The sequence below is a fragment of the Carcharodon carcharias genome, chromosome 11 (assembly GCF_017639515.1).
Source record: "Carcharodon carcharias isolate sCarCar2 chromosome 11, sCarCar2.pri, whole genome shotgun sequence".
Taxonomy (NCBI): domain Eukaryota; kingdom Metazoa; phylum Chordata; class Chondrichthyes; order Lamniformes; family Lamnidae; genus Carcharodon; species Carcharodon carcharias.
The window spans coordinates 70,150,461-70,174,461 of record NC_054477.1 but is presented as its reverse complement, the minus strand read 5'-3'; the positions used below and the strand labels follow the sequence as shown (position 1 = coordinate 70,174,461).

The window sequence follows — 24,001 nt, the reverse complement described above, 5'->3', positions numbered from 1 at the left end:
AGACTTAGGCCTATTGATGCCCATAAGTCAACAATTAGCTGCCACTTAAGGGCCTCATTTCTGCCTCTGCCGGGCAGCCTGATTTCTGGTCGGTGAGATGCCAACCGTTTGGGTCAGCGGGGGCGGGTTATCCGTCCTCCCCCACCACTCCGCCCCTGGTAAAACCCATCCACAGAAGTTGTCATCAGTTTCAGTGGAATAATGATGGCAAAATCTGAGTTTTTATATCACTACCACTGCAAAATCCTGTGTAAATGTTGTAGTAAAGACCAGCGCTGAACTTCACATACATTCTGTTCCCTCATTCCCCCTGTGGTTAATGTGTTCAGCTCAGAGTCTTTTTGTCTTTTACTGTTTCACTAAGCCCTGGCCATTCCACATCGATTGCACTAATCTTCAGCTATTAAAATAAATATTTTCAACAGGCAGATAGGTAAAGATAAAAATGTTTATTTACAACAAGTTCTATTCAGTTTTTATACATATAAAATATATAAAAGCAAAATCTATAAATATGAACATTTATAGATAAGCATGTTTCTAGTTTGCTGATTGCTAGCTTCATGGAATGCAAGCTCATAAAAGTCAGAAAAACAAATAGAAAGATTAGTTAAGAGTTTGTGAAAATTTCAAATTTGTTTTAAAATGTTATTCTATTTGAGCATCAAACACAATTGTCACATCAATTATGTAAAAGAGATCTCTGGTGTGGGTTTGTGCAGGCTGTAATTTGTAATATTTACAATTCAAAATATTTAAAACTGTAATAGGATCATTAAAAAAACTCAGAAGTTACTACATGCTGAGCAGAGCATGAGAAAAATGGACTTTCAGATAAAGTCACACAAAAACACATCCTTGAACAAAGATATATTCTTTCTCAGTTCAAGACCAGTATTTTTATAAGTGCATTCCCTGTACTGCTGCAGAGTTGTAACAGTCAACTCTGTAACCCACGGGTTTTTCTTAAAATAGATTATTCAGGCCATAATAATCATCAATGTCACAATTTTAATACTGGAAGACTGTATGGTATCACACTGTCCCTAAGGCTCATGACACAAGGCATATGGAGACTTCTTATTGGCATGTTCATGAGACTGAAAATAAATTTCAGCCCTTCCACATCCCTTTCTCCATACTAAAGAAGCTCCCCTGTGGTTCGAGTGGGAGCTCCAGACAGCTGGCTGCTCCAGGCCATGTTAAACAGTCGATATTTCTCAACAAAAATTTCACATCATTTTGTTAACACTTGCGCATTGTTCATTAAGTGGAAGAATCTCAAACTTTATATTTTAATTGATGTTGTAAAGTTTCAGGTGTGCTCAGGTAAAAAAAGATTATCTGTAATTACTAGTTTGGAAATTAGAGGTTTCAAATATTAATTAGAGACTAACATTCAATTCTGCTCTCATTTTGCAATAAGGGGTTTCATAGTGTGATCAAGTCCTCTTGAAAGTAATGCTAAAATACAGTATGATAAAATCAATGGTACTATTTTTCTTATTCTTGAACTTTCTTTCTTCATAAACGAATAGTTGGTTTACAAGCTGGAAACTTCTGGTGGTGCAGTTTCTTTAATATATTTTAATAACAGTTGCACAACCAGAATATTGCTGTTGACACTGTTAGTGAGGAAATGCTTACTGAATTCATGGGACATTCCTATGTTGCTCATTTAGTGGAACTGTTAACCCATTTAAAATGAGGTACACAACAGAGGATTTAATATAGATTATGTTCACTAATATTGCCAGTGGCCATTTTTATGCTTACATTTCATTCAAGAGAAAAAAATCAATCTGAATACATTGCCTAACATAGTAACTGAAATGAAGGAAGAGTTATCTGAAAATAACAATGAGTCACAAATGGCTCTTTGGAAATATTACCCCAGTAAGAAAAAAAACAGCATTCTATGGGTCAAACAGTAAAGTATATGTATAAGTATAAGAATTGCTTTTAGTTCAACTATATCAGCCATATTATTAAGAACAAATCTTCATAATATATGTTAATACATACACAATCTGAAAAATTGAATCAAAAGGATTTTTAGACAGACTTAAAAGTATAATTTCTCAAGTTCACTGTAGACACAAATTTCAGGCCTTATATTTTTTTCTTCCAGCGAATAGTGATTAATAATTTGACAGAACAACTCTTCAGCAATTATAATGTCATTTCTGAGAATTAACCAAAAAATAAAACTGGATGCAATGGAGTATTGTCAAGAAATTATTATATTAAAATAATTTACAATAATACTCCTTTGGTTATAATACCATTGTGGACTATTGTGTTTTAAATTTTCCTGTTTTGTGATTACTAACCTCCAAATAGAGGCATGTTACATTATCATCATCCTTCCAGCATCCTTCACATGCTGAGGTCAAGATTCTTTAGATCGCCTAATGCAACTATCCTTTGAGGGCCTCAAAGTCTTATAATTCCTATTTGCTTCATTCTCCCTTCCTCCAAGGACCTATAATCCTTTAAAATCAAAGTGTTGAGATGCATAGCTTTACTCTTTTAAACTTTGATGATGACCTGCACCCTAGGTACTGGCTCTTATCCAAGATTTCCCAATAAAATGGTTCACACTTTTATTAACCTTACTTACAAGACCTGTTTCCTCAGCACATTGCTGCATGTCACCAAAGCCAGATAACTTACGCCTACCAAGAAAAAAGGTTTCATAACCTCCACCTCCAGTGTCTACACCAGTGAAGAAGTCCTTTCTAGGGCAAACATGCCAAGCATGCTAGTGATACTTAAGCAAAGAAGGCTTTCCTGGCATGGGACTATTCGCAGAAAATGGCCATATTCCCAAGGATATGCTAAATGGGGGTGAGAGGAGGGGTAGCCTGTGCCAGGAGAACAGCAGGATACCCTAAGCTCCAATACCAGGATGCTGTCAAAAGAGGCATGAAAGCCCTCAACATCACTCACAAAAAGTGGGAAATTCCAGCTGACTATAGATTCAAATAGCGACACCAGCTATGGGCAGGATCTTGTCACCACGACAACATGATTTCAGGAGCTCCAAAGCAGATGCCAGCCCCGCAAACAAGGTGTCAGCAGAACTCATCTTGCACCACCTCGAAGGGACAACTTCATGTGCAGCACTTATGGCAGGATTTGCCTTTCCAGAATTGGCTTGTCAACTGTAAAAGATGATGATCTCTTCTGACCTCACCAAAGTTCTGAGGCTGCATTCCCATCATTTTTCACAGCTGGAAGGATGCCCATTGCTGTTTCATTAATGCAGCCCAGAATCAGAGCAGCAAGGTGTAGCTTATGAAATTCACTGACAATCCTATAAACGTTCTTGCCATTTTCCGTGTTTCACATTTACATTGGAATATTAACCTCTATTAAGAAAGAGCCTCTGATTTAAATGTCAGGGAATTCCTGTGCACTTTTTAAATGTCATCCCTACAAATCTCACCCGCTGTATATTTGGAATCAGAGTGTACAGAATGCGAAATTTGTTATAAAATGGGAGAAACAGCAATCTAAAAAGTACATTGTAATTTAAAAACTACATCCGTATTTCATTAGAACATCAGAATATTGACAACTGTAATATATGATTTCAGTAAGAACTTTCTCAAGTTGTCAATAGCCAATCTAATAGGCCTCCCCATCTTCTTCCTTTCCCTTCCATGCATGATCGTGTATGTTTTAATTTTGTTTATAATAAGCTTGATAATACAGCTTCTCAAATTAAAATGTAAACTTGAACAAGAGGAGCATGCGATGAATGTCAAATACCTACATATCCCATTTCCAGAAGGAACAACATTGATTCTCCCTTTCTGATGGAAATTGGGCAGCTGGACAGTGAAAAATACACATTCAGGACTTTATGCATCCTCAGCATTGCCGATTTTAACCTGTTGGGTTTTATAAGCATACGAAGTGCCCATCTAAGGCAAATGTGATCCCTGTGAGTTTAAGTAAATCCATGCCATACCAAGTCCAAAGGATCCTAATTGTATTTTAACAAAGCCTGAGCAGGTACATCACTGCAGCTTTCCTGGCAGCTGAGACAGGACTGCAGCTGGTCAGAAGGAGAATCACAAGCCTCCCCCATTCTTCCATTCGCAAGACTCCCCTGAAACCCAGCCCAATGTTGGTCAGCCGCCACTTAGTGAGGGCTGACTTTTGCAGACAACAAAAGTCCTTATGTAGAGAGCAGTTGCTGTCACCACGCTACTATACTGCAGCAAGAACTGGACTGTGTATCAGTGACACATAAGTGCGAATGAGAAATTCCATCAGCAATGTCTCTGCCACATTATTCAGATTCAGCGGGAGGACTGACAAGCAAACACTGATGTCCTTCTTGAAGCCAGGACCACAAGCATTTAGGCAAAACGCCTGAAAAATAAACTTTGTTGGACTGACCACCGTGTCCATGTGGCCAAAAACTGTGTTCTCTGCCAGGTCCTGTGCTCTCAACTCTCCAAAGGACAATGTTTCAGGGATGACAAAGAAAATACTTCAAAGATGCTCTGAAGCTCTCCTTGAGGTTTGGCAGCATGGAAACTTGCTATCAATTGTTGAGAATGGCGACAACTAGTCCATCAAGCTTCATCATGCTTCGAATCACAACACATTAATGATGAAGCAGAGCAGTGGCAGAGAAGAAAAGGAAGCGAATCCTGTACCCCAGTTCCCACTACCTCTTGGGACGTCCTGCCCTATGTGCCCAAAGATCTGCAGGTCAGGAACTAGCCTGTTCAATCACATGAAGAGCCATGGCAGAAACTTGCCGCCCTAGGTAGACGTCATCCTCAAATTGAAGGACAGCCAACAATGATGAGTGAGGGCTTGTAGTGTCCAACTGCTTGAGCTTTCTTTCCTGCCTGTTGGTCAGATACCACCTTTTTAAGCAGCCAGCTAACTGATGATATGTAGATGAGGCTCAGGAATTAAAATACACAGTCCTCGAACTTAGGCCAGCATGGGTACATTCTGCAGTTGGCTCGCTCCCTGCACGCCCGAAACTTGCTTGAGATTAAAATTAACTTCTGCTTGTTGAATAGAAATTAGTTTTTATTTGCGGTGTACGGAGATGTACTCATGGCTCATTTATGGATTACGGTTACCAAATTGGCATCCCACTGCAGGTCACCACAATATCTGACTTGCTGGCACAATGTAGGTCAGGTGGAGGGGTGGGTATGGTTGAAGGATGGAGAGTGTGATGGCAACAGAGATAGCAGCAACACACATTGGCCTGAATTTTACTGGAAATTTTGGGACCCTGATGTTGGTGAAAAGTGGGTCCTGAGCCCACACATGCGGCCAGTGGGACTGGCTCAGCACCTTTATGGCAGATGGCTTCCTAATTAGCCATCTGTGAGCCCACTGTCCAATTAAGGATGGCAGATAGGCTCCTGATGCTGCTGACCCAGTCAGAGGGCTGGCAGTTCTGAGGCCTCAGCAGCCCCACCAAGTGAGTTGGGCAGCGTTGAGGCAGGTGAGAGGCCTTGGTCCTCAGACAGGCAACTAAAATAAAAAATATGAAAGATTCAGGGGCTGAGGGTCAGAAAGGAAACCCCTCTGGGGAGATTGTTGGGGCAGCGAGGGCTTCCTTTCTGGCCCGTTGCCCCCTCTTTGGGCTGTGGAGTATCTGGTTCTGATGGTTGGCGCAGGGAGGCTGGCTCCATTAATCTGGCGACCTCTCCACAAGATGGGGGAGGCTCTGCCATCAACAAATGCCTGATGCTCTGTAAAATGGTCCTCATAGGGCCTTTAAGTCTGCCCGCCTTCTTGGAGCATACAGCCTCTCTGCATCTGGTCCCTCTGGTGGGAAAATGCCCTGGTGGCTGGACTGCATTAGAGAGCTGACCTGATGAGAATCCCCGCTATTTTACTGGTCTCCCTTGACTCCTAGCCTGCCACCTGGGGACTGGCAATATTCAGCCCATTGTTCTTGCGGAGTCTGAAGAGAGACTCCCAGCTCCACAAAACCTACATTTTGAACTTACCATTTTTGTTTTTTTCAGTTGGACTGCAGATTAATCTGAGCAGAGTTTGCAGAATCCGTCTGGTTGTATCCCCAGATTGCCTATCTCCATTGTAACTTTCTCATAGTTATTTCTAATAACTTATAGTGAATAGTTTTTCAGAAGTATGATTCTGTAGCAGATTTCAAATGATAAACCAGGTTCCACATCATCCAGGACATAAATATCACCCCATTTATAAACTGAAATTTCTGGGCAAAATCTAAAATTACAGCACATTCTGTATGTTGTGACACAAGAGCATGCACATTATAAGGATAACGCTGGAACTATGCCTGCGATGCAAAAAAAACCAGGTGAGAACAGATTAGAAATTCGGATCAGGTGGCTGGTATAATGGATGGCTGATCCTTGTCTTGCCACTCCCCCCTTTCATGCCCAAGCCAAAGCTGAAAGTTCCATTCACTATGTTTGGAAAGCATAGGATAGTATAATGTCCAAATAACGTAAATTGTCATAAAAATATTGTTAAGCAAGATTTAATCTCAAACCAAATTCTTAGGGGTTGAAATTGGTCTTGCCTGGAGCATAAAATAAGCTCTCAGCAAATCAGCAGCCATTTTACATTGTGCCCAATTTTCTTTTCTAATTCATTAATGAGAAAGTAGCCACAAAAAAACGTACTTTCTGCCAATATATGTAACCAATTCATCCAGTAAATATTAGTTTTACAATATTAGGTTGCCTGGATGCCAACAGCAGTCAAGAAGCTTGACATCGTCCAGGACAAAGCAGCCCGTTTGGCTGGCACCCCATCCACAAACATTCACTCCCTCCACCACTGACACACAGTGGCAGCAGGTTGTGGCATCTACAGGAACTCACCGAAGCTCCTTACACTGCACCTTCCAAACCTGCAACCACTACTATCTAGAAGAACAAGGGCAGCAGAAACATAGGCCACCTGCAAGTTCCCCTCCAAGCCACTCACCATCTTGACTTGGAAATATATCACCGTTCCTTCACTGTCACTGGGTCAAAATCCTGAAACTCTCTTTCTAACAGCAGTGTGGATGCACCTATACCACATGGACTGCAGCGGTTCAAGAAGGCAGCTCCCACCACCTTCTCAAGGGCATTTAGGGATGGGCAATAAATGCTGGCCTTTGCCAGTGATGCCCACATCCAGTGAATGAATTAAGTTTAAAAATATTAAAGTTGTGCTAAAGGTGTCTCTTTCCCATCATCCACTAGAACAGCATAATTTTTCTTGTCATGGTACAGTGTGACCAAATTATTGATTGTTAAATATATAGGCCTTAATTCTGAAACAATGTAATCAATGGTTCCTTTAAGGATTTTTTTTCCTGGCTTTTGGATGACTACTCCCATTTTATAACTTTTTACCTTTGCTTTTGAAGATGGTTAGAGGTAATGTTTTCGCTCCTGTTCGTCTGTAAATATGTCTCAAAAACTAGTGGATGGATTTCAACAAAACTTGATCCACAGATAGCATATCACCCAAGAAGGGTAAAATGACTTTTGTTAAGAATGTTGTGGGTTGTTTTATTTAGAATGTTGTCATTTTAGAAAGTTGTGGACTGTCTCAGTTGCTGTGGCAGAATTTGTCACAGCTGTCAAAATGTGAACAAAGTTTTCAGAGCAGGTTGTTGTATGTAGATTGGCCTGAAGCTTCCTCAATGAGATGTAAACTTTTAATAAAAAAATATTTATTTTTCCAGTTTTGTAGTTACAGAGCATCAACCAGGAAGGGAAAAGCACCAAGGGAGAGCTGCATAATTGTAACAATGTTGAGTTAACACAGTATGGTGAAGGTATGCGCTCTACTGAATGCCTTCACTTGTTTAGTGAAGTATTGAATTTTTCCTATAGAACTTCCTTCGGGTTTGCCGAGCCATCTATAGTAGCACTCTTTAGGACCCCTAGAGGACCAGGGAGAAAGCCAGAGTTAATGGCCCACAGATTTCCCTTTACACATTATGCTGAAGTCTTTGCCCTCCACTAGACTCCCACAGGCCTCACTTGACCCCAGTCCATCATAGCAACACATCTGAGGTTAGTAACTTGAGTGGTGAATTATAGACGTGAACAACATCCCATCATGGTGAACTCCAACTTACTGTTGCGTTTGGGCAAGGTACTTTGGCTTGATGTGCTGGAAATGTTATTGAACCACAGTAACACTAAAAAGTTAACATTCAGGAGTGATGAGGAGATTTAAGTACATGCACCAAATTACTCAAAACAGCATAGCTCTAGAGGAATTAATCTGGCCTAATATATTTCAGTAAAGCTATGCTCCTTTAAGAATTTATCAATATTAGTTCCAGATTTTTTTCTGGTGCAATATTTAAGTTTCCCTCTGCATATTATTTTTATTTGTACATTTATACTGGCATGTGATTTGATTTTTTATAATGTTCACTATGTATGCATTTAAAATATCAAATCCAAACTGCTATTACTGGCTGAGCAGAAATGTGAATAAAGCACAAAAAACCCAGCCACATATTTTACTACTAAATTACATGTAACTGTCTTATAATAGATTAGAGGAGTCACGTGTTGGAGAAAAAGGATTGCAATTTACTGTAAAGTAACCCACAATGCAAAACTTAAGTTCTGGTGGTAATTGCCACTGAACTTAAATAAGAATTTCAATTTCTTAAACTATCATCTAACCTGCGTAATAGCAAAACTAACAGCCATTTTTACTTAAAACCATACAGGTCCTATTCATACAACAATCTATTCACAGTGGCATGGGAGGAAAGGGGAATCCATTGTAAGTCTATGGTCTTTATCTGAAATCTCATAACTTCAGATGGTAACCTTCAAGCATAGCGTGTTGCAATACATTTGTACAAAATGCAAAGGCTTCAATGTGATGGAACAGGATCATTTTGTAGTTTCAATGGCTCATTAACTTGATATTACCCTGAAATTAGTCCTATCTAGTCATTTCAAGTATTTTAAAAAAGATTTCAGCATATCTGTTATGTTCTGTCTTGCACTACATAACCAGCAATCATTCTGCAGCACAAAGTTCATTATTCTCCAGAACATTTCATGGTACAAAAGCCAGGCACAATAACCTTTCCTTTTGTATATAAATCTGCTTTCATTCCTTTGTTCATGCGTTGCACCAAAAGTTTCTCATATAACAAAGGGTGGTAGGCACCCAAGGTACAGGCAGCATCATAGTATCGCTCATGGTAGTGACAGAGGTCAGTCAGTCTGACGGAAGGGATATACTCGTAGATATTGACATTATCACACAACGACATCATAATGAGGATTCCTGAAAAATATTTCCAAACAGATGATTACTTCAGCAAGTCCACCAAAAATTCCTTAAAATAATTACATTTGGATTAGATCGTCCACCTAAGTATTATTAAAATCACTATGATCAGTCATCCTTTCATTCAATGAGCAGTCCTAATGGTATTTTCATTAATAAGACCTGATTCAATAATATCCTCATCACTTTTTAATAGAACTTTCCTAGTAATGTGATATGTGATTGTGCAATCCATACTCTCACCACCGGCCGCCAATGTGGAGCAGATTTATTAACAGTCTTCTGAAACATTTCCACAGCAATTTTTTCCAGTAAAGTTAGTTTCTATTTTACAAAATAAGGACTTAAACAAAAATCAAAGAATAAATATTTCATGCTAACATCATTACATTTATATGCCATGTTGTCTTGTGAGTCTTTAGTGCCTTCATTAAAGTTTTAGCTAGAATCCTGAGTGTGTCTCAAACGTTTGGACCTCACCTGGATATTTTACCTCATAATGGTTCAGAGGGAGCTTTAATCCTATCTCTGGGCATGTGGAGGTTTTATACATAGGGCAGCTTATACAAGAGCTTATACAATACAATAAGGAGCAACAAATTTCTCATCTCTTCCTGTCATTGCTCATCTCATTGTCTTCGTTATGGCGCTGTTAAATGTTTGTAGGGATGGCCAGTTTGTGGCCAGGGAGCATGTCTGTCATCCAGTTAAGGGCAGCAGGTGGGCTCCAAAGGCTGGAAGGCCAATAAGAGGCCCTCCAGCAAATACACATCGGCAACCTCGCCATTCTGAGGTGGAAGCTGCTGTTGTATGTAAGAGAATGCATGAGACAGCACCTCATAATGGAGGCGCCTTCTGAAGATAAGATATAAAATATTTCAATTTAAAAAGGTCACAGCCGCCAGGCAATCATTGTGAAGGGCCATCCCTCCACTGGATGGCCAGAGGCCACAAATGTGGCCCAACAGCCATTTCAGGCATGGAGCTGGATGGAGTCCGGGCCCCCAACTCTCCAGGATTGGCCTACAGTCTCCAGGACTTTAAGATCAATCTCCAGGACACAGCTATGTGCAAACCTGGAGAAAAATCACAGGGATATTAGAAATGATAATTAAAAAAAAAAATCTTTGAACTCTTTACCAGATGTAAAAATATTGAAAATGGGGAAAAAAGGCTGCTTGGCTGACAGTCAAGCATCATCCATTTGGGTAATGAGTCCTTTTGCTTTCCAATTGGCTTAGGTAGGCAGTACATCACAAGGATGGACGTGTTGGTAACTATGACTGGAGTGTGGGGGCAACTCATATGATGAAACCTTCAGAAATACATATAATCACAGCTGGCAACTCTGGATGGAGTGCTTCTCCCTCCCTTTTGGTAAGCAGCCGAAAGACTTCCTACCAGCCCCTGGCCATGTTTCAGCCTCAGTGGGGTAAGCCCGCAAGTTTCCACGGCAACCCAGCATGCTGCTCTCTGCCAAATTTCAGGCCTTCCCACCTTTGGTCCTGCCTCCAATATGTTAACTCTGTTTTTCTCTCCACAGATGCTGCCAGGCCTGCTGAGTATTTCCAGCTTTTTCTGTTTTTATTTCAGATTTCCAGCATCTGCAGCATTTTACTTTTATTCAACCCTCTGCTGCACACAACAATTACTGTATCTTTGTATTAACAACCCCTTTGGTGAACCTTGCATGCTCCAAAATTTCCTGTTTCTTTGAACTGGACAATTCTAACATTTCAATAAATGGATGCATATTCTTGAATTTGTGATACAAAATGCAACGTAGCTCTACGATAAGTAGATATCATTTAAAATTGAGTGAGGTAAAATTGAATTTAACAGAAGCAGAAAACAAGGTCAATCAAGAGGAAAGTCAAGCAGGACATATAATGGACAACCAATCTCCCACTTTCTCTTTTGCACCTTCTGGAGTTGATTTTTACCTCCAATATATTCTTTTTAAAAATCTATCCCTCACTCCTACAATGTTTCCCATTATCCGTTAGAATACATCTGAAGATTACGTGAAGGGCTAAGGCCCATAATACTGGACATCACTAAGGTTGAAAAGAATGGGTATCGATAAAGAAATAATCAAAAAATCATGTAACAGTAGGTTGCGGTTTAAAACCTACAGGTTGTAGGATGAAAGGAAAACAAGAAAGCACAGCTTTCTTTAGTTGTGTAGCCCTCAAAACAATTGAAATCATATCTTTTTATGGCAAGTATTGTATGTTGTGGCCTTTCCAAATGTGTACAACATAATTTATGTTCTCTTTGTCCTGCTGATACATGATGGAAAAGTATATCAAAAAGTGTCTCAGGATTCAGACTTTTTAAACATTTTAGACTTTTACACTAGTTTATACTCATTTTTTCACAGATTGCTGTAATTATTTATTTCTTCTCCCTCTCTAGTTTTACAGATGCCTTCTTACCCTTCTCTGCTGTAAACCCATTTCAGCATCCACTACTTCAAACCAACGCAGATCAAATAACACAAGCCTTCAAAAAAAGCCCTAAGATCTGGACACACTGAATGAGTGGTAGTGTTCTGATGCTTTTAGTAGAAAATAAGAGTGTGCAGAAATCAATTCTAACAATTAATGATGTTAGACTATAAAATAGAGGAAATTTGGAATAGCAATGAGTATTATAGCTTTCAAAATGTGTTTATAATATAGCATCTGGAAAACATTTTTATTTCTTAATACAGGGTAGGATTTCTGTAATCTTTATCTTAAAATCTTGTAAATTTAACTTCTTTTGCAAGTCAGTTTACAGTTTTGAAGTAGAAACATTGCATCTAAGAGCTTTGAGAGGTTGCTTTCCTGGAAGAGGAAGATGCACTTGGCTGTTTAAGCAGTAAAGCGCTGTGATGAATATTACCCAAGTGAATAGTAAAAGTGAAACTAACACTTAGTTCTAAGGTTAGTTTTAGTTCATTTAAAAGGTACCAGTTACTGAGTGGAAGCAGAAATTTCTAAAGCTAGATAATCATAATAGAAAGGTATCTTGCAATGAGAATATTTTAAAAAATAGTTCACTTTTTCTGTGAAGATTACACCTTTAAATATATCCTATACTTATTATTGTCAATTTTCTACGCAATCTTTGAGATTTCAAAATCTTTGCAGCTAGAAATACCAGCTCAACGTTCAGCTTTCTTATGATATTGCATGGGAAAGTAGAGTGTTGTGGGCTGGAATTTAGCACAGGATGAACATGCATGCATGATATGCAGATGTGCTAGTTGAAGATACCTCTGCGACTTGACAGAATTGTCACTTAGTGCCAGCAGCAAATTTCTGATGAAGTTAAATAAAATAATATATATGTCCAATTGGACAACCAGTAGCTGGACAGTTGAAATACATGTGTTGCAAGGAGTCTGTGGAATTTTTATTACACAAGAAGGGTGCCTCTGAAACAAGAAGGTGGAGAATCCCTCATGTGCCAAGGAAATGCTACATTATCAGAAGTAGGGCAAATCAATTAAATAAATATTGGGTGGGTTTAATAATGGCAGGCAAGATGCCCTGTCAGAATATCTTCTAGGCAGTGAAGATAAAGACTTACCCTATTGTGTCTGCGTTAAATTGAGGTCCCAGCTGCATGTAAAAGATCTCATGGTACTTTTTGAAGGTGTTCTTGGTTACACTTCTCCCTCAGTCAATTCTGCTGAATAGGCTAACAACTTATTTATCTTGTTGTTGTTGAAGGACCTTGATATGAGCAAATTGCCTGTTGCGTTTCATTACTTAACAATGGTGACTACAGTTCAAATGTAATGCATTGGTGGTGAAGTGCTTTGGAGAAATTCTAAGGATGTGCATGCAAGTTTAACAAGTGGTCTTGGGTTAAAACCAGCAAAACTGGATGTCAGAGAAGGAACTACACACAAATTTCAATTAAAACTTGGAAGGTCTTCAGGTAAGGTAGAGACGGCAGTGACCTTAAACTCAATCAAAAATCAATTAGATGAAATAATGGAGGCCTAGATATGCTAAGATATGCTGAATGGGCCCCTGCATCCATATCTTGTGTTTCAGCATCATTGTGGGCCAAGATTACAAGGCTGTTGACTTTTTTGGGTAATTTGGGGGAGTCAAATAAAAATTGCCAAAAAAAACTGACATATACATTTGGCAAGAAGGAAAACTGAAGAGTGGAAAAAGAGCCATAAAATAATTAAACTACAATGAGCTTTTCCTTCCTCCTTTAGGTTCTGTGTTTTAGCTCATCTAGACACATTGCGGGTGGCCCAGTTAGCTAGATCACTAGAATGTGGTGCAGAATAATCGTCAAAAGCACAGATTCAACCCCTATACTGGCTGAGGTAGTTCTTGAAGCCTGCCTCCTTGCTTCGCCCCATAATGATGTTGTGGTATAAGCAATGATTAGCAACGCTTGCACAATAAGGATACTACATGGAGAGAGACAGCACAAACTTTAAAGAGATTCCTATACTAGGATATATTTTGCATTAATCAGTGATTTATGTTCAGGACTGTATAAATACTTTGGGGATGGAGATGGGAATGGGTCAGGGTGGGTGGGTAAGTATTCAATGATTTAAAATGCTGTTTAGCATTTGGCCATTGTAAATCTTTGAACGTCAAAAGCAATGATAAAACCCACAAAGGTTAATATAACATGTCAAAATTTACAAGTCAAACTGTAGTGATTGCTAATGTATTATTAATTGAGATAACTGAACATAACTGTTCTGTAATGTTATTAATAATCTGTAGTATAATATGATAAGAAATGCTTTCTGATAAGCATTGCTGTTGTAATCTTCAGTAGTGTTTTCATAAACAGCTGAATTAATGTTTATGAAATGATTTAATGTCTGTGTATTCCATGTGCATCACAATAAAAGTAACCAAGGTGTAATTGTATTTGCTGTTCAAAATGTGTTCATTGCAAATTTATATCAATACTTATTTCTGTAAAATAATTTTATCCAATCAAGTATTCCTTTAAAAGTGTTAATTATGTTATATTTCTACTTAACATCCTGATGCTATATTGTAATTCAATACAACTTGTGAGGTTGGTAAAATGTAGAAGAATTGTTCATTTCTTTTTGCTTCTGTAAAGTTATTCTTTCCTCTTTATTGTATATTGTGTTTTGTCAGCTTTCTGATAGTCAATGTATGTTCACTGAATTCCAATATAAAAATAAATATTGTGACTATCTTTATTCTACTTTAATGGCCTGTATTCTGCAGTAGAGAAAAAGTAAAAACAAAATTATTTTGTAATTTAAAAAAATCTCCAACAAAATTAAAATCTAGAGCACATTTGTAAAAGTAAATATCTGTGCTAGGGAGGTCCTATCACACCATTGAAAATTTAATTACACTTGAATTGGCAAACCCTAATGCTCTCCATGTGTTTGAATGCTGAGTTGAATCTCTTAGTGAAGTACCAGCGTAGCAAAACTTGTAAGCAGCAGGGCAAATCGGACATCTTACACCTTTCTGCATTAACTGCACACGTGCCAATGCCAGAAGTTGTCTGACTTGCTCCATAATAATGGAGTAGGTCTATAGTCTCAGCATTACTCCTACTGCTAATTTCAGGCCATAGTGTTTTCACAGAATTGTTACAGCTCAGAAGGAAGCCATTTGGCCCATAATGTCTGCACCTGCTCTCCGAATGAGTAATTTATTTAGTTCCATTCTCCCACCTTCTCCCTATAACTCTGCACATTCTTTCTTTTGAGATAACCGTCTAATTCCCTTTTGAATGCCTCAATTGAACCTGCCTCCACCACACTCTCGGGCAGTGCATTCCAGATCTTAACTATGGGAAGCATGAAAAAGTTTTTTCTCATGTCACTTTTGCTTCTTTTGCAAATTACTTTAAACCTGTGCTCTCTCATTCTTGATCCTTTCATGAGTGGGAACAGTGTCTCCCAATCCACTCTGTTCAGGCACCTCTCGATTTTGTATACCTCTATCAAATCTATCCTCATAACTTAAGTTTCTCATCCCTCGAACCATTCTCATGAATCTTTTCTGCATCCTCTCCAATGTCTTCACATCTTTGTTGGCTGGTTATTGTATGGTTTGGCAGTTATTTGCCTGGATTTGGAATCCTAGTCCTGGTGTGCGGCTTGAACCTATCACCCTACTGACCCAAAAGAAGTAACAATGCTATGAAGTGCATCAGACATTCAACTCTTAACAAAAAAAAGCACACAGTACATATGGATCAAAGATTCAAGAGTCATCAGAACATTTGGTTAACAATACATGAGCAATGACTTTTCTGACGTGGCAAAATATTCCCCAAAAGGGTTGATGTCTTCAAACTGCATTAAAATAAGCACACAAATGTCATAGAAAGCTGTTAATTCCATAACTTGTTTTTGCACATGTAACATGCAGACTTCATTGTATAACAGTAAAGTAAATTGGTACAAACCCTAAAATGGAAGGGGATATTTGACACAATGAGAAATCCATTCAGTCATGAAAACAGATATATTTGAGTTAAAATATTGACTGGTAGGCTGTAACAATTCTTTGAAAATATAATGTTAACCTTCAACTAATGTTCCAATACAGCTAATAAACACAAAGCTTTAAATTGTCCCATCAATAAAGTGCACTCATTGGGCGAAATTTAATTCCCTTTTCAGAAGCAGGCTAGGAGTTGGAGTGGGGGCTGCCATAGAACTGGATGGAAAGGTGGGTGTACCCACTGAAAGATTTCCTCTACTCGCACGACCAAACACTATCCCCCATTCAAGCCCTTCAGGCTCACTTGAACTCTGGTACCTTCATGGTTGGTCCACACCTGCTGCAATATCAGCAGTGGCCAGCTCTTTCGGTGGCACTGCTAGGACTGAAGAGCTGCCGGCTCTCTGATTTGCAGATCTTGGAGGCGGGACCTATGCCTCTTCCTAATATAGGGGTGCTGACACAAGTTGTAGCACCCCTAATAGCATTTCAGTAGTCATCACAAATCACTCAAATTGAATCTGTAATGTAGCACTATGTAACAACAAAAGTAATATTTCATTGTTCAATACCTATTATTATATTTCTCATGTTCTGTTTTTTGGAAAAACGTGGTCTTGATATTTTATACATAGAAATATTTCTAATTCACACTGGGCAGAATTTTACATTCCCCACTGACAGGTTTGCAGGTTGGGGTGGGGGGTGGACCCATAAAATTCCTTGGATGACATTCCCACTGGGCTCCTGCATGCCTGGGTTGCTCTGCAGTTTCACGGTAAGAAGGCATACCTGCCTGTGCCCCAATCCAAAACCTTCGGTGGCCAATTAATGACCACCTAAAAGGTGTTTCCCACCCAGCCTCAAGTTTCAAGCTGGTGGAAGGAACTCAGGGGTGGGGGAAGCCAGAAAAGTGACCCTGCTCAGGCCTTGTAGTATAAGGGTCTGGCACAGATAGGGTTAATGTAGGACTGAGTACAGTACCACCCATACAGTGATGTAAGAGAGCACATGACCTGCACCAAAGGTCAGTCTAAGGAAGGGAAGGAAACCTGCTGTTCTTGCCTCGTTTTCTGTGACTCCGGTCCCTCACTAGCATGGTTGACTCTGAACTGCCTACAAAAGTGGGTTAGTAAGCCACTTGCTTCTACAAAGCACTAGAAAACATATCAAGACGGTGACTACATAGGCTGCAGTAGTTCAATAAGAAGGTTCACCACCAATCAGAGACGGACATTAAATGATGCCCTTCCAGTGACACTCATCCTGAAAATATTAATAAAATAGTCAAGTCTAACAGGAGGATGATATTTTGGGCTATTATTTCAGAAAGATGATAGGCCAAATGGGTTGAAGGGCCTTCCATATGTAGAAAATCACAGTTGGGAACTCTGCTGGTGAGAAATTCTAATTGGCAAAGTTCAAGTACGAATGCCTAAGATGCTTGGAATTCATTCCAGCCTGCATCTTTTTTACACGGCATTAACTGGAAGGATAACAATATTCCACACAGCAGCTAGCACAAATGTGTTATTCATTTGTATTTGAGCTTTGAACTGCCACTCTGTGAAGTTCATGGCTGCAATTCCCCACAGAAACTTACTGCTCAAGACCTTGTGTTGAAGGGTGGGAGCCAGAGGGAAGTGGGTGGAGGTAGACAGGTGCAATGAGTGCAGATTATGATGATTATTAGGGTGTGGAGATGGAGGTAATTACAGGGACAGTCATCCCAAGCTACCCTTTTGTAGGTACAGAGGCATTGGCAGTTCGGCAGCTTGAGTGCCTGACCCCTAGGCGGTTATTCTCAAATGAATTCAATAATCTTTTCACATAAATTACAAAAAGGCAATAATAAACTGGTGTAGTGTCCAATTTACAAATGTCAGACAATCTGTATCTTTGCAGATGATGAGTTTTATTTTGTATGATTTAATTATTGGAGCAAAACGCCAGCAAAGACCATCTATGCTGTAAATTCTCTGTGATATATTCATTTTATTCATTTATGGGTTTTGATCTGAAGGCTTTTTAAGCATGATGTGTTTCTTCCCAACAGAGAAAAATAAAATCCTAAAAATACACTCCGTTTGTCTTATTTATGGGGCTGGATTTTACAGGGGGTGGGGAGAGGGGCAGGAGGGTGGGGTTTGGAGAGCATATGGGTAGGAAGAAAGGTGGGGTATCTCCTGATGCACAAAGGGCACCCTCTAAAGATAGTAGCTCCCCTTCCTTCCTGGCCTTTTAAAAACATTTGGCAGAATTTTCTGTTCGGCATTAGGGGGCGGGCCCTGCACACTGACGCGTAAAATGACACGGGGTGAAGTTGAGCATGGGTCCTGACGTCACTGCATGTCATTCCGATCTTTCGTTTGGTGGGCATGCACTGGAGTCAACTGCGCGTCCGCTGAACTGTCATGGGCCTATTAAGGCCATTAATAAACTAATTAACCAATTTGACAGGGCTGCCCGTCCAACCTTAAGGTTGGCGGACAGGCGAAGAGCCCGGGCGGCCTTCGGATTTTTCATGAAACCTCATCCACGGGTGGAATGAGGTTTCATGAAGGGTTTATTAAATTAATAAACATTTTGTAAACATTTCATAAATATGTCCCAGCTCATGTGATGCTGTCACATGAGGGGACATGTGTAAATGATTTCTAACTTTCTTTATTTTAAACTTTAAAACTGAATTTAATCTCCCTGAGGCAGCTCCATGCCTCAGGGCGATTTCTGCACTCATGTGTGAAAGAGCACAGGCCCCGGCTCTTCCGCCTCCCTGCGCCTGCACAGGTAGTGCTACTGGGTGTGCATCATGCTGGCAGGCCTTAATTGGCCCGCCCATGTAAAATGGCGGTGCACAGGCGATCATGGGTGGTGATCGGCTCCGCGCCCGCCTGCACCCGTTCCCAACCGGCCCGCCCGATGGGTAGAACATTCTCCCAATTTTTATAAAAATGGCCTGCCCCCTCCCGCCCGACTGCCCATGCCAACTGTAATATGTTGCCCACACCATAATATCGGGGTACATTGTCTTGTTAACAAGCTCAATTGACCATTAATTATTTATTCACATAAGGCAGGCAGGCTGCTGATTTCAGAGGACTGAGCTTGGGGGTGAGTGGGAAGGTGATGGGCTGGACATCCACCTTATTTTACACACCTCCTCACCAAAAACAAGCCTGGTGGAAGCACCTAAAATCTAGCCCATGGGCTACACACCGACTTCCAACAACCTCTGCATGCAGGTATTCACCTAAATCTCTTCACTCACCCTTTGGTAATATTTCAAAATTCATGAGCTTGATTACTGACTTCCCAAACAGAGGAACTATTTTTTCCCTTTTCATTCTATCAAAACTCTTCATAATTTAAAAAAAACTCTATTAAATTTCCTCTTAGCTCTCTCTGCATCAATGGAAATAGCTCCAGTGTCTCAAGTCTCTCCTTATAATTAATTATTGCTTGCCTTCCCTGGCATCATCCTAGTAAATTTATGGTTTTAATATTTCTATAAATCTACACTGTGACCTAATATCTTATATAAATTCTTCATTACATTTTATTTTCTTTAGCAATCTATACCCCAATGTATTATACCAAAACAAGCTGTTGCTTCTTGTTTATGGCTTTATCAAAATGCACTCACATTTTTGAGAATGATGATTAGGATTTTGCCCTTGTCGGACGGGCTCTGTGGGAGCGGTCGGGAAGCCGACTGCCACCCATGATTGGGGCCAGACTGCGATTTCACGCAAATTAAGGCCCTCCCAGTGTGAAACGCGCGTGGCAGTGCTCAGTGCTGTCTGTGTTGGTGGGGGGGGTGGGGGAGGGGCGCGGGGTGGTGGTGAGGGAGGGCGAGTGCTCAACTTTGTGCATGCGCATGGGTGCGCACTGGAAAAGCTCCCTAAGGCACAGAGTTGAAAATGAAAAATAAAGAATTGTAAAATGTTAAAAAAAAACATGTCCTCTCATGCGAGTCTGTCACATGAGCAGGGACATGTTATTATTGAAATGTTTAAATTTTTATTTAATTTTTAATGGCTGTTGGAAACATTGTCCCGCCTGTGGATGAGGTTTCCTAAAAAATCCGAAGGCCACTTGGCCTTTTCACCAGTGAAAAGTTTCTTTCAATTATGACTTTAATGGGTTTAATAGGCCTTTTAATTTAGGTGGGCTCGTTGTCAACTCCTGGGTGAACCCGCCAACTGAAATGTTGCGCGAATATGCGATGACGTCAGGACACTTGGCTGATGTTATCGTGTGTCATTTTACACTTGTTCAGGTCGGGCATGTGCCTGCCTGACTAGCATATTATTCAGGCCTATGTATTTGAACCCCTAGGCCTCTCTGTTCATTCACACCCTCAGTGACTTACCATTATGTATATACTTCCATTTTTTATTTTCTTTTAACCTCATACTTATCGACATTATGTTGAATTTGTGATCTATCTGGCATTCCTTTAATTTTTCTTCTTCAAATATTTTACAGTCCCTCTTCACTATTTGCCAACCATCAGAATTTTGGTTTATCAGCAAATTTTGAGATGGAGATCACAATACCCATTTATACATCATTTATATACACAGAGAGAAACATCACTTCTAACTCTTTTCCTGTCTGAATAACAGCCATTTATCTTAACTCTTCATTCCCCAACCATCAGCTTTCTATTCATGTGCAAGATCTTGATCGGGTTGGTGATCGGGTGCGGGGCCCAGTCGCTGACGTATAAAATAACACTGGATGACCTTGGGTAGAACTACCGACGTCACCCCGCGTTATTTCCATTTTCAGGTCGGCAGGGACGCAGCCGAGTCAGCTGTGCGCCTACCGACCTGTCAACGGCCTATTGACGCCATTGAGAAACTAAGGTCGTTAATGGACCTGCCCATTCAACCTTAAGGTTGGCGGGCAGGCTGGAACCCCAGGCGGGCCTCGGAAAAAACATGAAATCTCATCCATGGGCAGGATGAGGTTTCAAGAGAGTATTTACATTGTTAAGAAAGGTTTCAATAAAACTTTTGGACATGTCCCAACTCATGTGACAGTGTCACATGAAGGGACATGGCAGGGAAAATTTTTAAACATGTTTAATAAAAGTTTTAAATCGGAGCTGATCTCCCTGAGGCAGCACTTAGCCTCAGGGAGATCTGTGTGCTCTTTCGCACACATGCGGCTGAGGGAATCCCCCCCGCCCGCACAGGGTTCCTGGCGGATGTCACGCTGGGTGGGCCTTAATTGGCCCACCCACATAAAATGGCGGCACACGGATTGGATGCGCGCCCACACACATCTGCTCCTGCACTCCCCCCCCCACCCCCCACAAACAACGGGGGGAAAATTTTTTCCCATGTTGCTGCATTTTCCATGCACCATATGACTGAATTTTCTATCAAGCTGCTTGTGAGACACCCTATTGAATCCTTCAATAATACTTGTTCACTTTATGTGCTTGCATTTTTTTTATCTATGCAATCAAACATTTCTTCATTTGCTGGATTAAGCATAACTTCCAAGTGGGTTTTTATTTATTGCCCATTTTTTTCCTTTTTTCTCCTGAAGACATTGATTAATATATGTTATGTTAAACGTATATATAACGTGGTTAGGCCATACTTGACCAGAACTGTGCACAGTACATCATATTATAAAAATGGTAATAAAGACACTGGAAAAACATCAAAAAAGATTCACAAGGAAGACACCAAAGCTGAGAGGTTTTCACTATCCAGAAAGATTGAACAGGTTGGGCTGTTTTCTCTAGAAAAGAGGAAGCGAGGCTAGACCTAATAGGTCTTGAAAGTTTTAAAGAGATGTGACAGGGTAGACATATGCCAGAATATTGCTGTCAGCATGCGGGGGAGGGCCTGACATGCCAACACGCAAAATGGCACACAATGACGTCGAGCGTGTGCCCCAAAGTCATTGCGCGTCATTTAGAAATTTCATTTGGCAGGCGCGTTCCAGAGGCAGTTGCAGCTTGCTGAATTGTCAAAGGCCTATTAAAGCCATTAGGAAACTAATTAAGCTGATGAACAGCGCTGTCCGTCCAATCTTAAGGTTGGCAGGCAAGCAAAAAGCCCAAGCGGCCTTCAGGTTTTTCAGGAAACCTCATCCATTGGTGGGTTGAGGTTTCCAGAAAGTTTAATAAAATAATTAAGTAAAATTTGAAAGGTGCACAAACATGTCCAAGCTCATGTGGCACTGTCACATGATGGGACATGGTTAAATAATTTTTCAGATCATTTATTAAAAATTTGCACTATCAACTTAATCTCCCTGAGGCAGACCCTGACTCTCCCCCTCCCCTGGCCCGGCCTTGCGTCACACTGGGCGGGCCTTAATTGGCCTGCCCACGTTAAATGGTGGTACGCAGCCAATCGAGGGTGGCGATCGGCTCTGCGCCTGCCCCTGCCCGGTCCTGCCCAGCCCGCCCAACACAGGTAAGTTTCTGGCCATAGAGATGTTTTATTTGTGGAGGAGTCCAAAATTAGGTGTCATAAATATAAAATAGTTACTTACAAACCAACAAGGTATTGAACATAAACTTCTTGACTCAGAGTGTTTAGAACATGGAACTTGCTACATTGAATAATTGAGGTGACCAGCATATGTACATATAAGGGAAGCTAGGTAAGCGCATGAGGGAGAAAGAAATAGAAGGGAATGCTAACAGAGTGGGAAGAGGCTCATGTGGAACATAAAATGTGGTGCTGCTGGTCTCAATATGTTACCCAAGTAGCTATTCTTCAGACATTATTCTATTCATGTTGCTGCATTTTATTTACACCATATGACTGAATTTTTCTATCAAGCCTCTTGTGAGGCACCCTATTGAATCCTTCAAAAATACATATACATTTTATTTACTGCATTCTTTTTACCTATGCAATCAAACATTTCTTCAAAAAATTCAATTGGATTTGTTGATTATGATTTGTCTGACAAATTCCTGCTGATTAGCCTGTGCATTTCTAAATTCTTGCAAATTTTATCTTGCGTTATTAATTTTGAAAGTTGGCCTATAACTGAGATTAGATTAATCAGTCCATAGTTAATTGGTTTATCATTCTATTCTTTACTGAACAAGGGTGCAACATTAGCTTCCATGGAACAATTTGTATCTTAAACAAGAATTGAAAAATTGTGGTTAAAGCCTTTGACATCATCTCTCTGATACATTTCAACAGTGTTCAGCATCTGGTAACTTTGTCACCTAAAGTCCTTCTCACTTTTCAAAACAAATTCATTTCCTGCCATATCTAACTATATTTGAACTTCCACCATCATTTGTAAATACAAGGTATGTGCAATTTGGAAAGAAACGAGTTAGATTTTCCATTAATCCTTTACTGTACAATTAGACTGCACGACTGACTGGAAAAGAGGAAAGGTAGACTCACCAATGAAGCCAGAGGAGGGAGGGTTTGGCTGTATTTTTTCCTGAGTGTTTTCCTGGATTATATCCCAAAGCTGCCAGACAAATTTTGGATGAAGGATGTAGAAGGGCTGGTCAGGATTCTTTCTTCTATATCGCAAATAGGGCAGGAACAGGTTGTAATCTGGTTTCTTGTACCACTGAGGAGCACAGAGCGTGCATTAAAAGGGGATCAAAATGCTCACTTTCAATGCTGCAGCACAATGACAGAAAGAAACAAGACTCTTTCTTTTTATTCTTATAATTAAAAAACTGACAAATAAAGCAATGAACTATTTTATGTAGATCTAGAATTGAGGGGAAAAAAGCAATCTCTATTGGTCTTATAGACCAAATGCTCATGACATGGTCAAATCTCAGCTAATTATTATTGTTATTTGTTAATCATCGTAAATAATAAATACATATATTTAAGCTAGTTCAATAAAATCAACTAATATGCCTGTCCTGTGCAATTTTTTTCATCTTTGTGTAATCATACCTACAGTAGATGAGTTTAAAGTGGCCAGCACTTTTTCATATTTACAACATAAAAAGAAACAGATGGATTTGGTTTTTGTTAAGAGACTCGTAAAGTTCAAGAAAAGATGAAGTTTATCACTCTGTTGAGAAAGCCTAGCTGTTATGTTCTCCATTTATCTTAAACTATTCTTCTCCATCAGTATAATGTACTTTTGATTATCAGTTTTCTGTCATAACTATGTTTGCCTTTCAGCATACGTCCTTGTTTGTAGGGAGAATTTTTTAACATGCCTCAATTGTGCCATTTGCTGCATAC

General features: G+C 39.9%; 1 protein-coding gene across 1 annotated transcript in view; it reads right to left on the bottom strand.

Moving 5' to 3' along the window:
* Positions 1–8,741: 8,741 nt before the first annotated feature.
* The window catches only part of LOC121284291 (beta-galactoside alpha-2,6-sialyltransferase 2-like), a 74,644-nt gene continuing 59,384 nt past the window's right edge, over positions 8,742–24,001 (bottom strand). The window contains exons 4-5 of the mRNA XM_041199649.1: positions 23,189–23,363; positions 8,742–9,303 (exon numbers count right to left, since the gene is read on the bottom strand). Coding sequence (XP_041055583.1) covers positions 9,053–9,303; positions 23,189–23,363 — 426 coding nt within the window. The 3' untranslated portion in view covers positions 8,742–9,052. The remainder of the gene's footprint in view (positions 9,304–23,188; positions 23,364–24,001) is intronic.